Source organism: Phyllostomus hastatus, unplaced genomic scaffold, assembly GCF_019186645.2.
Source record: "Phyllostomus hastatus isolate PE091 unplaced genomic scaffold, TTU_PhHast_1.1 phas_contig_210, whole genome shotgun sequence".
In the NCBI taxonomy this organism is placed as follows: Eukaryota; Metazoa; Chordata; class Mammalia; order Chiroptera; family Phyllostomidae; genus Phyllostomus; species Phyllostomus hastatus.
Window position 1 is genome coordinate 14,737,019 of NW_025333737.1, and position 16,507 is coordinate 14,753,525.

General features: G+C 38.4%; 1 protein-coding gene across 3 annotated transcripts in view; it reads right to left on the bottom strand.

Moving 5' to 3' along the window:
* The window catches only part of TANC2 (tetratricopeptide repeat, ankyrin repeat and coiled-coil containing 2), a 317,432-nt gene that overhangs the window by 43,483 nt on the left and 257,442 nt on the right, over positions 1 to 16,507 (bottom strand). For all 3 annotated transcript variants that reach the window (XM_045836187.1, XM_045836186.1, XM_045836185.1), the window contains one exon: positions 15,153 to 15,760. In XM_045836187.1, the coding sequence (XP_045692143.1) occupies positions 15,153 to 15,760 (608 nt within the window). The remainder of the gene's footprint in view (positions 1 to 15,152; positions 15,761 to 16,507) is intronic.

Consider the following 16,507-nt stretch of genomic DNA (forward strand, 5'->3'; position numbering starts at 1 on the left):
GAGAACTTCAGGAAAATAGAGCCTGAGCCCTGACTGTAGAGCAGTAGAAGCGGCCCTAATTTTGGATTTCTTGTTATATGAAGTAATACATGTATTATTTAATCCATTTGAGTTGGAATTTTCTGTTTCTTCCAGCTCAAAGCATCTAACGAAATACTCCTTTAAGTGTGAATGTATGTATGGATATATGTGTGTATATGTTCGTGTGTATATCTAGGGTTATGTGTGTTTCTCTTTACACTTGTGACAGAAATTCTGAGTTTTATATATTCTCCAGAGTGCCTAAAGCATACTGCATATAAAACTTCTCCATAAATTTTGGGAGGCAGGAGAAATCTGGGCATTAAAGAACCGACACTGGATCACCTTTGGGATGCACCTTCTTACCGCACTGGCTCCAGCCCGTGGAACTGCGAACACTTAGACCTGTCGTCTCCCTAGTCCCCACCTGGTCAGTGGTCGGCAGAGTTCTTTATGCCACTGGTCGCACAACTCTGCCACTCCTTACATTTGAAGAGTCACAGAAAACGGAGATGAACCCAAGATCTCAGTTTCAAATCCAATGAGTTAATCCAACCGGAGGAAAAAGTAGCGAGTGAATTTTTGTTGGTCACACTTCTCTGAAAGGAGGCCCAAGTGTCTACTGGACGATTTTCCCTCACATTGAACACTGGCTACTCTGCCAGGCTTAACATTTGATATCTCACACTGAAGTCTGAAAAACAAATACATTCTTTATTTCTTTTTAATTTTTTTATCTTTCATTTTTTCGGTTTCAGTGAACAACTTGGAGAACGAGATGGGAGAGCTCCCACCTTGCGGGAATCATCTCAGAGAGACTTCATTCCAGTAAGATTAAAAAAAATTCTGCCACATTCTAATCTTGAGCTTCATAGAATTTTCAAATTCTGGTAGTTATTTGATGGGATAAGATTAACCATAATGGAAGGGAAGTTATTTAATTGAGAGAATGTCTCAGACAAGTGTAGCCTTCATGGAATCATCAGTATCATCTGAGGGTATGAGCCCAAGCTGTCTCATACTCACAAAATCTGGAAACTGCTACTAAACTATTATTTATCCTTTTAAAGCCCTGTTTAGTTGATAGGCTATTTTAATAGCCTATGCTTCACTTACCTGAAGCATAGGTAAGTTAGAAGATTTTATAAAGTGCATTTATAAAGTGCCCTATTTCAAGTTCTCAAAATCCTACCCAGTTATTAACACTGAAATTACTGTAGCCCCCCTGGTATAAGAACTGTACTTTAAGTAACTCATCCATGGCTGTGCAGAGAACGCCTGAATTCAGGCCTCTGATCCACTACCTATGCTTCAGGCTGTCAGTGAGAACTCATGCCATTCAGAATTAAGGAAAAAAGGTCCTATCTGACAAGGAAATGAATTTTCAGTTAGATACAAAATTGACTTTGCCCTAGTGCTTTTATCTTACTACCGTAACTAAGAAATCCTGGTAAGACGTTTGTGTTTCTCTAGTATGCATTTCAGCTAGCTACACATAACAGTGCTTGTCTTGTTGCTGCTGATCAGGCACTTGGGGGAAACAAGCAGCAATCCAGGCCCAGGAAAAGATGAAGGAGACACAGCTGTTCATTTCTTTTTGGATACAAGTGAACTATACTACTCATAAAAGAATGACTCTGATCTGTTCACTGGACTCAAAGCTTGTAGTGTTCAGGACACAAAGGGTAAAAGCAATTTACATTACATGCTGGCGTTTCCATTTGTACCTTCTTGTTCTGATAAAATATGTGGAAGGCGGTATAAGGGGGATAAATGCTAATGGAAAAAATACAATAGAAGTATGACAAAAAATGGTGCCACTGGCTAACCTATGGTCTGAATGGGTTACACTACATTTGTCTATATTATTTCTATTTTTCTTATCATAATCTTACTCCTGAACTCACATCCTTTTGAATCTTAGTCTCACTACTCTCTAAGATGATCAGTTGCCTCTTAATTGATTTTCTTGTAGCCTTTGATAATGTTTCTTTTAATTTTTTCTCTCTAGTATTAGGTCTTACTGATCTACTTACCTTGAAACTGTCTCTTCTCTTAACATCTGTGACACTACTCGGGTACTTTTCCTCCCATTTCCTTCAGTGATGTAACTCCTTTGCTTCATTCCCCATTTATTTTTCTCTTGCAGGTAGCTCTCATCTACCTTCTTGGCCTCAACTCTCACCTTGATGTGAATGGCTCCCACAGGGACATCTCTGGCACTGAGATCTCCTTTTGCTCTGACTGCCTGCTGGATCCCTCTACCTCCAAATGACCAGTCAAATGACACTGTTTGAAGTTGAAGCTTTCCATCCAAACCAAATTCCCTTAAGACTTCTTTATTTTTTGAATATTGACACTCAGACATAAAATCTAGCAGTTGTTCTCCTCCCTTTGCACTTTCTATCCTGAATCACTGAAAGAGACTCATTCTTTCCACAGCCTCTTCCCTGGCCCATGTCAATAATCTGTATTGTAGAAATCCGATCAAAATTCTGCTTAAAATTCTTCAATGGCTTTATATTTCTTCCTATACGTAATCTAAACTCCTTAGCATGGTTTTCAAAGCCTCCTCATAATTTGTTCCTTGTCTATTTGTCTTTTACCTCCTTACCCTGTATTTCTAATTCCAGACATTTTAAATTATTTCAGAGTTTCAAACATGCTTTCCTTCTGCCTGAAATTCTCTTCCCTATGTAGTTAATCAGGCAAACTCTTTCTCATTCTTCAAGTCTCAGTTCACACTATCTCCTCTGTGAAGGCTCTCTTGGTCCCCCCCAGAGAGTCAGGGATACTTACCATTGGGCTTTTGTACACATCTCCACTGCAGCACCTATGCATCTATCTATCTGCACGTCAGTCCTCCCACTAGACTGTGCTGAACACGGAAGCCATGTTGTTTCACATATGTACTCCTAGGTAACAGGCATAATTATTTACAGAATGAACAAATAAGTAGTAATACCTTACACTTGTACACTACCTTATAGTTTTCAAAATACTTTTAATACTTATGTAGATTTTCACAGACACCTATACTATCAGGATAGGAGCAGCTATTCCTCCTAATACAATGGAGGATGGAGTTGCAGCCAGATTGAAGGACGGATCCCAGTTCACATGGCTGGGATGTAAAAGAGAAAACAAAAACCCAGGGCCTTCTGAAATCTAGTTCCATTACCACATTGACACGTTTAGCAACTTGGTTTTCATTTCTGGGCAAATTTGGGTGAAAAGGTAAAAAAATGAAGAAAAACATGTTTATTTATAGAATATAAACTCTGAATTCTTAACATAATTAAAATTAACAACCATTAATTTGGACATTTTTTGATTGCCATTTTGGGAGAGAGTAGTTAAGAAAGAGAGAGCCTTAGCCAGTGTGATGTGATTTCAGGTATGAATGAACACAACAACTATGTTTTCTCTCTATTACTAAAGAGGATGGTAATCAAAATCAACTTTAATGTGGGTTCATATGTGATTAATGTGGGTTAATATGGGTTCATCAAAGACCAATGGGGGGCTGTGGTGAGGAATGATTTGAGCACAGCTTGCATGATGAGATCACTTGGTGATTTGGTCACCCTGACGACTGCCCTGTCTGCACTCACAGGGCTGCCTCTTCATCTCTGAACTGAAAAGCAAGCAGTCCTATGTTCAAATCCTAGTTCTGTCACTTAAAGGCATTATAACCTTGGATAAGCTATTTAACCTTTCTGTAAGACAGAGATAGTAATACCTATCTCTTAGGACGCTGGGGAGAATTGAGGTATATTGAATAAAGTGTATTTTATATCCTCCCTAGTAACTAGCATAGTGCTAAACTAAAGGAATGAGCATTAACTATAAACAACTTTAAACACATTGGAAGATGACTGTGCGCTCAAACAAAATTTCAATCTTTAATGTGTGGAGGGTGAAATGTGATGCCCTGTTCTTAACCCAAATAGCTACCTCTCTATGCCTTAACTCCACTTTATACCTTTATAGCCAAAAAAAAAAATCTAAGAATTGGGAAAATTAATGGGTTTGGGTGCCTTTCACTGTTAAGTCAATGCAGGAACACTTGATATGTAACTTTAGGCAGAGAGGACTGATAAGGACGGAGCTAATCGGTCCTTAAGAAATAAGGTAAAGTTAAGCTAACAGGAAGAACATAAATTTCTTATGTAGACAGAGGTTTTCAGGAGGATACTATGCCTAACATTCAAGGTATATTTGATTTTAGATATTTGGGGAGAGAATCACTCACAGGTCAGAGCTGAAGATTCTTCCCTTTGCACTGTCTCCTGTCCATATATTATGTGTGTGTGTGTGTGTGTGTGTGTGTATGTATGTATGTGTATATATGTAAAATCTGATATAGATACACATATATCAGATAATATATATGTATTAGGGGACATATATATATAAAATCTGACAAAAGGCACAGAGGTGGTATACAGAACAGCAGAGAGTAGATTCTACCTCCATTCTCATTTGCAGCCCCTCCATATGAATTATTGGAGACAAGTGATACTCACTCTCAGACAACTATGGATTATGGAGCAGTGAGGAGCGACCCTTACATGATGACCCTGTTTTCCTGTACCTCAGGGGTTGAGAGCTATGAAGTCTCTTAGAGAAAAAAAAAAAACAACCCTTTCTAAAGCAAGAATCACCCTTCCTCCCCACTGCCCACTGAACAATTTGGAAGTTGAATAACAGTTGTTTTATACAAAACCTACAATGGCTCTATATTTGTTTCCCTAATAGATTTTCACTTAGCACCCCAGGGAGAAAACCAGTCTTAAAGTTTCTATTTGTAGCACTGAAACATGCTAACAGATGGACTCAAATATTTCTAGCATGAATGTTTTTTTCCTCTATTGTTCTAGTCATAGTCACTGATGTGTAGTCACATAGATTTCATCAGCTCCTACAATGACAAACTTGATATATAACACTTTAGTGTTTTGAAGAAACAGTACTGAGGTGTTTTGATATTCCTCTGTGTAGTGCTCAGATGTGATGAAGTGATATAGTTATAGCCAGCTGGCAAGGAATTGCTTGCAAGCTAAAGTCTATCTTATTTATCTTACAATTCGGGCTGAAATAATGTATGCTGCTCTGAAATGTTTTTATTATAGTGGTAAATGTGGGGAGTTACTTAGGGAGATCTAGGGAGATCAGAATTATGGGGCAGAGATGGATAGCTGCCTACAAAAGATTTGTGCTCCCTTGCACAGCCAAGAGCTGTTGTGAATGGCTACTTTGCCAGGGTTCAAGAGGGTCATGTGACTGAATTCCAGTTAATGGAACTCAGGCAGAAATTATATTCATTGCTTCAGACCTGGTCCAGAAAAATTTCCTTTGACTTCCACAACCTTACTGTCTTTTGTTTCTCCTTCCAACTCTAATATTACCCTTGTCAGTTATTATTTGGTTCATCATTTTATTTTAGCATTTAAGCATAAATATTCTGTTATCATGCTCTTAAGCTTCCTGCTTTGTACTCTGAACTGGGGTGATCTTGTTTAGTCCTATGGCTTCTACTCTCAGTTATTTGCTGATAACTTCCAAATCCATAACTCCATGCCTGAGCTTTCCCTTTTCCTATTTTCCAAAGTCACATGCCTAAAAATATCTGTGCATCTTCTCTTGGAGATTCATTATACATGTTCAAAATAGGACTCACTGTCTCCCGACAGCCTGTTCTTCCTTCTGCTTTTGTTCGTGCTAGAGCCCCTCCTCCATTCATAATGCTTTCAGTTGGATGGTACCTTCACTATTCCCTGCTATTCGAGCTAAGTATTGAAGTCATTTTTGATCTCTCAGCTCTTACCTTCCACACACACACACACAAAAGACCAAGTACTTCTAAGTATCTCCAAAATGTCTCTTCCAAACATACTTTGTTCTCTATTCTCACATTACAGGTCTTGGCATTTCTCACCTAGACTATTGCTATAAACCTTATAACTAATATCCCTGTAGTCTATCCTCTCCTTCAACCTGTCTTCCAAATACCACTTGTCAGAGCTATTTTTCACATCACCAGAGTTATATGATCATTGTTTCCTTCTCCTTGAAGTTATAGAGACTCCTTATTATCTACAAAATAAACTGTAAGGTCTTTTTTTAACAGATTAAAATTTTTTAAAGATTTTATTTATTTACTTTTAGGGAGAGGGGAAGAGAAAGAAACATCAATGTATGAGAGACTGGGAGCTGGCCTGCAACCCAGGTGTGTGCCCTGACCGGGAATTGAACCAACGACCTTTTGGTTTGTGGACCGGCACACCAGCCAGGGCTGTAAGGTCTTAAAACATGGAATTCAAGGCTGTTTTTCCTAGTGACACTCCTGTCATTCTTTCTGACCAGTGTCTTACTGTCTAATCACAGCTTCTCATAATTCCCTAAAGGCACTTCAAATCTTCACACTTGCTATTGCTCCTGCCATCACTTTTATTGCCTGTCTACAATGCTCTCCCACTTCAATGCTCCTTAATACACTCATCCCTCAAGGCTGAACTTGAATGCCCCATCTTATGCAAAGTATTTCTCCTTTGTCTAGGTTCCTATGGTACTTTTACTAAGGCACTATGGTTGGTTGCTGTGTGTCTGACTTCCCTTTAGAGGGCAATGGCTTCAATGCTGGGAGTGTGTTATTTACTTAAGTTTCTCTAGTGCATAGCACAGTCCTTGGTGTAGAGTACAAGTTTCATAAATGTTTCATGAATGAATAAATGCTAAGCAGATGGGTTCCAGGAAGAGCAACATGAGGACTTCTAGATCCACTTTCCAATTCACTACCCAACTCAGTCTTGAATTTGCAGGCATCTCTGTTGCTATTGTTCAGCTGTAAAATGAGTGTGACAATGACTCAAATATTGAGAATAGATTGACAATCCTGATTTTTTTCGCCTCTCATCTTAAAAATTCTGCCTGCAGATAAACTTTGGTGATCGCTGCCTTACAGTCTGCTTGTTGCTATCAATTCTCAGCAAATGACACCCACATATCTTTGCAAAAATTCTCTCTTTCCTGTATAGCTATCCATCAGCAATTACTTTGGCATGTTCTTCTCATGGCACCTGAATACAAAATACATTTCTAGTCAGCTTGTCTTACTGTTCCTTATTCAATGTGGAAATGAGAGCCTGGTGAAAGTAAACTGTAAGTAGCAGACTCTAAGTAAATTATGGTCAAGATCTACCTTTGTAGACATGGGTGGAACAACATGATTTCTTTTTAAACATATGCTTTGCAGAGATTTACTGCTTTATCCCACTTTGCCTTACAGTTTCCTACTGCCCTTCTGTTCTGTTAATGCATCACTGGCCTGAGGAAAATGGACGCCTCTCTTCTGACAATGAACTCTTTAGGCAGCTGGCAGGGCCTCATGAGGCAGAAGGGCTATTGAATTGTTGCAGTTTGAAATATCAACAGTAGGCACAGGAAGATTTATCACTTCTCTTCCTCTTCCATGTTCCTTAGCTCTTTCTTTATACTACCAGTACAGCGCTCTGCTAGTTATACATAGGTCTGTTAAAACCACTTAGCTGTAAGTCCTGGTGGACAGATCTATCTTCTTCACATTTGTAGCCCCTGTAGTGCTTAACACAGACCCTTGCATATATTACATAATAAATGTTCACTGAATGCTTGCTGAAATGCTTATCTTTGCTTACTATTGACACATGGTAAAAGAGCACACAAAACACAGAGTTTCTCAGATATTTTCTGTCACAAGCTTAAAATTAGTACCTCTTACCATTCTTTTGTTCACTAATTAATTCACTTAAAAAAATATTCACTGAGTGCTTACTCTGGTCAGGCATTCTATTAATCATTAGGAAGACTAAGATGCGCATGACAGAAAATGTTCCTGTCCTCACTTGAGCTCCCTGACATTCTAGAGGGGAAGGTAAACAAGAAAGGAGTATTCACATGTAATAAATTAATAATAGATAAATGTGTTAAATGTAAGAAAGTGAAATGGTTGCTATGGTAAAGAAAACCACAAGAGACTCACTTGGATAAGGTGACAAGTGGAAATCTCTCTGAGGAGGTGGCATTTAAGCTGAGATCTGAAGGAGGAGTGAAAGATCTTGCCATGTGATGAGCGAGGGAAAGTGAGCTCCAGATGGAGGAGATTGTTAAGTGCAAAGGCCTAGAGGTGGGAAGGAGCTTAGCAAGTTCTAGGAACTGGTAGATGACCAATTATGACCAGGAAATTGCACATAACAGAGAGAATGAGTGAGTTCAATTTAGAGAGGTAGGCAGAAGCTATCTTTGTAATAGAGGGCTTTTTAAAACCTGTCTTTGATTTTATTCTAATTACAAAAAGCCACTGAAGGATTTCAGAGGAGGTTACATGATCTGATTTGTGTTTTAAAAAATCACTTTGGCTGCTGGTGAAATAGATTGAAGGGGAGACCAAACAGGATGCTAAAGTAGTCTACATAGGAGCCTGGAGTGTAGTAAGTAGAGATGGAAATAAATGGATCCTTATAAGTAAAATTTGGACAGAACCAACTAGATTATACTACAGTAAATACACGTCTCACAGCCGTAGGTCCTTATGGTTAAGAGAATAGAAGACTATTAGAGTTGATTTTACCAAATGTGGAGATCTATCTGCTTTTGAAAGTCTCTCGAGACAGCTGAGTAAGTTGTTCTACTCACAAAAAAGACAATGTGCTGTCATAGCTCACTAAGCTGGCAATAACTCCTTCTGATTGCTGTGCCATTAATCTTAGTCTGACAACCTAGAAAGGCAAAGGCCTGTGGAATTCCATCTTTTCACTCAGTGTTGCTTCAGAAACTCATTAAGAGGACAAATTAGCCTCTATTTTCTATGCAACATTTGATACAGTAGTCCCCCCTTATCCAGGGTTTTACTTTCCATGGTTTTAGTTACCTGTGGTCAACAACTCTGAACATATTAAATGGAAAATTCCAGAAATAAACAATTCATACATTTTGAATTGCATGCTGTTCTGAGTAGCATGATGAAATCTCATGCTTTCTAGCTCTACCCTGCCCAACATGTAAATGATCCCATGGTCCACTGTATCCCCACTGTATATGCTACCTGCCTGTTAATCACTTAGTAGCTGTCTCAGTTATCAGACTGCTTATCAGAGACTCAGGCACGCGCACACACAGACCACATTCAAATAATTTTTGTTATATATATTGCTATAATTGTCCTATTTTATTATGTTATTGTTGTTCTCTTACTTTGTCTAATTTATAAGTTCAACTTTACCATAGGCGTGTACATACAGAAAAACAAAGTATGTATAGGGTTTGGTACTACCCACAGTTTCAACCAACCTATCGGGGATCTTGGAATATATCCCATGTGGATAAGGGGGGCTACCATACCAAAAATTTCCCTTAACCATCTGCGCTACTTCTCCCCATTTTTAGGTGAAGTTGTTTTAACTAGTATTTGCTATACCAGGCATGTTAACCTTAAAAATACACACACACACACATACACACATACATACATATATACACATAGGGTGGGGCAAAAGTAGGTTTCCAGTTGTTTGTATGGAAAATAATAAATAATTCATAAATAATAGTATTAAGAATAAACTGTGTTTCACATGCTCATAACTACACATCTACTTTTGTCCACCCTATATACATATGCTTTATATATCCATATAATTTATAAATTTTTAAACATATAAACAATATTAGTTTCTTGTAGCAAAATCAACCAATATAGGAGAGTTCAACTCCTCTCTGCTTTCATTAGCTGACTCTTTCGCATGTCTTCCAAGTCATACAATGATGTTCTCCCTCCCTCTTATCATAAGAACTATTTATCTGTACGGTTATTAACTTAGAAACTACACATGAGTTTTTATGACAGTAGGAATAAGTAGTTCTCAGTTTAAATATGTCAGAGAATTCTGATTACCAACTTTTTCCAAATTTAACTTTGAATTTGAAAATATTGTTGTACATCTTCAAAGGTATGAGAGTGCTAACAATGGGAACAGTTTGCCTATTTGACTAATAGATGTGGGTCTCATGTTTTATGCTAAGAGAAAAACTTGTAAAGTGGAAGGACATTCATGCATCGGCAAACTGGACACACTCTAAGATATACATTAGATTTCATGTAAGTAAATTTTCCTTTGCGTTATATCATAAAACCATAACTATGGTCACTAGAGTAATACTTCACATTTGCTCTTGATGCCAAAAGGGAGTTAGAAACTTAGATAATAATTAGAAGAAACTTAGATGAAAAATTAGACAAATCCCCAATAATATTATAGAAACTTAGATAATAATTAGAAACTTAGATGAAAAATTAGACAAATCCCCAATAATATTATAGATCAATGAAATCTCTCCCTGGAAATCACACATCCAAATCAAGACATCAGAAGAGTGACTTCCCCTTAATGGTAGAGAAGAATTAGAAGTAAAGCAGATCTAAACCCAGAACAGAGATCAGACAGTTAATATTTTCAGGCAGGTAAGATCATCTACTAACAGGCAAGTGCTAATAAAAGATGTTTGGTATGTACCTCCCTTCTCTTTGCTTTAACACTCCCAAACCTCCTAAGGGCTGATTTAGTTCCAGGAATCCTTTTTTTCTTCCCATGATCCATCACTCTGCTGAATTCCTTCCTAATGCTTTTAGAAAGTGGAACCCATCCCCCAACTGGAGGGTTTGTGCTTCAGTGAGGGTAAGGTTAAATGTCATCTGGCCTGACGGTTCACGTTTGGATTACAACACCAAACAAACAAAATCACCACAATGCTGCAACTCACCACTTGGTGGTCATTTCAGACCCATGTATTTATAAGAAGCCAGGCTATATAGGTCCCTGGCACAGAGTTAGTTTTCCTTTATAGGAAGGATGGCCTCTTTTTTTCCTTAGATGAACTACTTCTTTGACATTGCTCTGTGGCATGGATTTGGAACATCAGGTCTCCAATGTGTAATTCACTAACATGGCCAAAATAATTAAGAAAAATCTCAATATCCCATTTACTATATCAACTCTGTTCACAAAGAATCAAGTAAGTACTCAACTATTCTCATAGATATGAGTAAGATTTGTGTAGCCTTTTTCCTTTTTCACTCACCATAAAATTTGCTTCTCTTAGTTTGAGGAAATCAGGACAACAAAAATTACGTTTCCAAATCACAACCTTAGATTGTAGCAGCTCAGTACTCATTGAATGAAGTTCATAACAAGCTCTATGTGTTTTATTCAAACCATTAAAAATAGGGAAACTGAGCGTACTAATCTCTGTATTAAAATCTTCCATATGTATTCCCATTTATACACCTATGTTGATCTGCAAGCTGTTCCTAGGGAAGGGGAGACTAGATACTTTGAAAATAGAAATAGTGAGGAAAGAAAATGGAAAAATAGAGTGGGGATTCATTCAGGGATAGCCTAAAGCTATGCAGAAGTATTAAGCAGCACCACAAAGCTTTAAAAACTAGACAGCACCACTAGGCTGCAGGTGCCCAGTTGCCTACTCTATCAGCCTCAAAGTTCAACTAGCAAAGTCATTAATAGATTAGATAACAGGCTGGTGACTTCTTTCAAAGGCCTTACTTAAAATGTATAGGTTGCTTTAGATGGGTTTTCTACCTTCCTCTTATTAGCATAACAGTAGAGATTAGTTTATTAGATTAGTGACTTAATCTGATATATCAGTGCTCAAGGGAATAAAATATAGGACAGATTAATTTCAGAGTATGACAGTGATGAATGGTTGGAAATAAAAAGCAGAATAAGGTGGTGAGGTCTCAGGTTTGTGAGGGCTTCAAGAAGCATACTTTTATCTAGAATCCAAATCCAAAATCTTATAAGTTTTGATGTGATAAAAGATTTTTGAATGATACTTTCCTTAAAGTTTGATAAACACACATATGCAAACACATACAAATACCCCACACCTTGTAACCAAGCCAAGAAAAGGCATCTGTAACTTGTCTCTTTCTGTGACAGTTATATGTCTATGCAACAGTAGGTCATTCACTCTGGGGTATCAAATCTCTGTCCTGATTGTGGGACAATAGGAAGTCTGATATTTAAAATGAAGAAAACTGCCTCAACTGCAACACTGACCTCTGGGTCTGCTATTTCCTCTTTCCAGCACCACCACCCATCCTCAGATTACTGACTCTCTTCAGCTTAGCAGAAGTACCTCCTGGGTGGCCTATTTCTAATGAAGAGCTACTACTTTTGGCTTCAGCAGAATATTCTCTTCTGTGTCTAATGCCCTAAGAAGGCCCAACAAGTTCAGGGTGAACAAGTGAGTGTTGAAAAGTCCAGGAAAATGGACTAGAAGAGACAGAGATGTTCCCTTGCTTCTGAAAGTTCTCCTTACACAGAGATATGTATGTTAGGCACTGGCCTACCTACTGTGATTTCAGAGGCACTGAGTTGGTATCCCCCGGTTTAGTGAGATACATTAGATTTTGTAGAGAGAAACTGGAGAGAAAGTAGAGAACAGAGTGGGAACAAGTACAGAACATCAGTACAGGAAGTAGAGGCTGAAGGCCGCAAAGACAAAGCCTGCTTGGAGAGAGCCTTGCTAATCAGACTCGCCTGACGTGGAAAACAATTACTGCCAGTTTCTTTGAAAGGCCACCTTGGGCTTTGCCAATAGCATTAAATTCTTAGTGAATTTCCATCTCATTGACCCAGGGGGACTCAAGCTCTGAGATCGATATTTTAGTAACAAAGCTGGTGCCAGACAGTGCTGGGTAGAAGACTAAATTCCAGCTGAAATGAAATGTAAGGAAGCTTTTATGGTAACATTTGGTCCCACTATTTTATTCTCTGCCATTAAGTGATATATGATGATCCCTCAGCAGCCCTGAGTGTTATTCAATCACGGGGCAACAGGCTACAGGTACACCTCATTTTATAATGCTTCATGTTCTTGAGTTCCATGGATGCTGCATTTTTTAACAAATTGAAGGCACATGACCCTCCACTAACAGAAAGATTATGACTTGCTTTACTGTGATGGTCTGAAACAGAACCTGCAGTATTTCTGAGGTGTGCCTGTACACAGCATTTGAAGTTACAAGTGTTTGCTCTTCTTGTCTTAGTGCTATCAGCCTGTTGCTGAAATGCTCCTAGTTAATAAACAATGTTGAGAAGGTAAGGCTGTAAAGCCATGATGATATGGCTGCATAAATACCACATTTCCTCCTTTGGGAGCCACTGAGGGTTTCATTTGTTGAAAGGATACTGTTGATTCAGTGGTAGTCTGGCTACCTTGAACCTCAGCTTTCAATCCTCTGAGATGTTTCAGGATGAAAGAGCAGATCAACTAGCAAAGTTTCTCTGGAAACTGATTTCAAAGTGTTCACAGGCAATTCTAGATTGGTCTCTTTTTCTTAAATATGTGGTTGCCAACTCTATGTGTAGCAGTCCTAATGAGATTTATAATGAAACTCTCTTGGGAATGGCATACAATTCATAGAAGAGACTCGGGCTAAGCTTTTTTGTTTGTTTGTTTGCTTCTTAAGTCTTGTGCCCAAATGCTAATAGCAGAAGACTGTTGCTGCCTTTCCAGTTAGGCACAGGATTAAGTGAACCTGAAGGGCCCATTACTGCAAAGAGAGGGAAGGAAAGAAGGATATTTCCTAAACACTTTGTTTGTACTCTGTACTATTCTAGGCATTACACTTACTAAATAACCTCACTTAATTCTCAACAACTTCAGGAATTATTATCCCTTTTATGTAGATAAGAAAACTGTCTCAGAAACAGACTGTCTCAGATTGTAACTTTCCAAAGGTCACAGTTCCTAGGAGAGGTAAGATTTCTTTGCAGGTAATCTGACTCAAAAGTTTGTGTTCTTATTACTAGTTTGTTTCTTTAAAAATTTCCCTCTCAGGGAAAATACCAGGAAATCCACCGACTGGCTTGATATCGTCATCAGAATCTGGAACTAATTTTCTAATGAATAGGCATGAAGTAGGCTGAGCAGCACACGCACAAGCACAGTTGTCTCTAAGAAGGCCGGGTGAAGAACATGCCAGGAGAGTAATAAAACCCCAGCATGGTCAGAGAAGTTTAGTCTCTCCGATGAGTCACAGTCTAATTTGACCTATCTTCTTTTTGAGCCAGAATAAGCTCTGCATTTGCCAGCTACGTTGTTGATGTTTTTCTTTGTTTCCAAGAAATCAGCAATATATCTGCTTTTGAAAACACCAACTTTATTAAAGGAATAATTCTTTTAAAAAGGTGACATAGAGGAATAGAATCCCTGCCCCCAACCACATGCTAGAGACCTAAATTCTGCCCAGGAGAATGGGAAATAATTTTGTATTTAGTCTGGTTTGTTGAGCTTAGAAAGATCCTTGAGTCAGGGTCAAGCTCATCAGGAAAGAGTGCTGGGGCAAATCAGTACTGTCTGCCATGGCTGAAGGACAGGGGAGTGGTGGTGCATACCGTGTATTTGCCAGCCTTCTTCTAGTCCCTCCTTCTTTCTCCCACCTATTAACTTAATGATGTTGGGCAACTGATTCAGAATCATAAGGCCTTTGTAGTAAAATGGGAATAATGACAACTTATTTATCTAAAGGTAAAGTGGCTACACCAGCTGATCACTTCAGTTGGTTACCAGTCTTTTTCAACTGTGAGATTTAAGATTCCATTTTCCAGTGTAAATCTCAGCAGTGGCTAAACTTTAATGGGATTAGTCATTGGTGACTTTAACAATGGTTTGGCTTTTAAAAGGGCAATGACAATTTAAAAATAATTCTGCTCTAAGTCAAAGAGATGAATAATGTATCAATTCTTTCTTCACATCTTAAGTACACTGAGGAGGTCTGTTAAATGGCTAAATTAATTACAGCCTGGGATCACCAGTGTAATTAGAAAAAAATATTTAGTAAAATACAGAAATGTATGGGAGCACTCTACATATCTATGCAGATTTTGAATCTCAAACAAATAACAGTGTAAGAAAATAAATTAGTTAATCTCATTATAGCCTTGTCTTGAGAACAGATATTTCCTTTAAGTGAAATGTTCAATGGAGAACACTTATTGTTTCAATACTCATGCTCCATGCAACAAATACAAAATAGGCTCAGAATTGCTTATTTCAGATCTATGGCTTACCTGGGATCACAGAGAAATTTGGTTTTCTCTCCTTCTTCTCTCCAGATAAGCCATTCTCGAAAAGAAGGATGTACAAACATACGAGTCATGTCTCTGCGCTTGATTAGAAACATGGAGAGGTTCTCCATTCTCTGCTGAAAGTCCTCCCATTCTAGCGTGCCTTCAATGCTCCCAGCATTGATGGCCTGGAAGATATGTTCGTCAGTCAGTGGGTGGAGAGAGGCCACCGCCACATTCAGAAGAGGCATCACCCGGTCAAAGGAAGACTGGGTCGGGAACTTCATATTGCACTGGAGTAAATAAACCTCAGACAGCGAAACAGGAACTACTTTGTAGCTAGAACTCTTCAACACTAGATAACCTTTCTCTATAAGGTCAAAGGTGAGTTTCAGGTATAGATAGGACCCTTGACTGAGGGTCTTAAGATGAGAACTGAGTTTGCCAAATGTAGTATTGTCCATTTTGCCATTAAGTGAAATGTTATTCTGGATCTCTGAGCTGCTGTGTATCCGGTGCAGGATGTAAGCCTGCAGGTCCTGGTCTATGGCTTCATTCTCTTCTAGTCGATCCAAAAAAATCCTATGGAAAGGCAGCAGCTTGGTAATTTCCTAAAACAGATGGAGAGAGAGAGATAGAGAGAAAGACCTTCAGTTTCCCCTAACTCTTATGGTAAACTATGGGGTCCCAAAATGTATTCTAAAGTTCTAAGTGGCTAAAGAAGAAAACATAATCAAGTATTAGTATGCATAGATTAAAACAAATTAGTTGCATAGGAGGAACACTCTTCCTAATATTGAGACTTAAGATAATTTTGTATGGTCCTTCATAAAGGATATTTTAGGAGTGATTTGATGGTCAAGGCTCTAAATAACATTCCTAAAATAAATAGAAAATAGTGTCATATAACTTTTTTGTTGCCATTTTTCTCAGTGTAAACCATGGCATAATATCAAAGTAAGAGAAATACATAAGAACTCAAAGAATGCCATGTAAAAATGTGGCTTTCTAACCCTCTGAATAAAATGATGCATTTTAATGAAGACCTTCTGAAGATGCCTTAGCCCAAAGGAATACTTCTCATGGTGGAAAGCTCAGCACCTTGGTGATCAGCTTGGACATTATATTGGGGAAAGGCGATAGGGCTCTGTGGTGACTCTTATGCTCTAGATTCCACCTTTTCCTATCTGCTTACAGACTTGGCTCCTCTAAGTATTCACTCTCTCTCCTGCCATCAATTTCCTCTACTCTACTGTAACACACAGACAAATGCCCTATACTTTCTCCTTCCAGCTACAATCCTATATACCTCTGTTGCCATTTTTAGTAAAATTTCACACAAAGGTTTTCTCTATGTA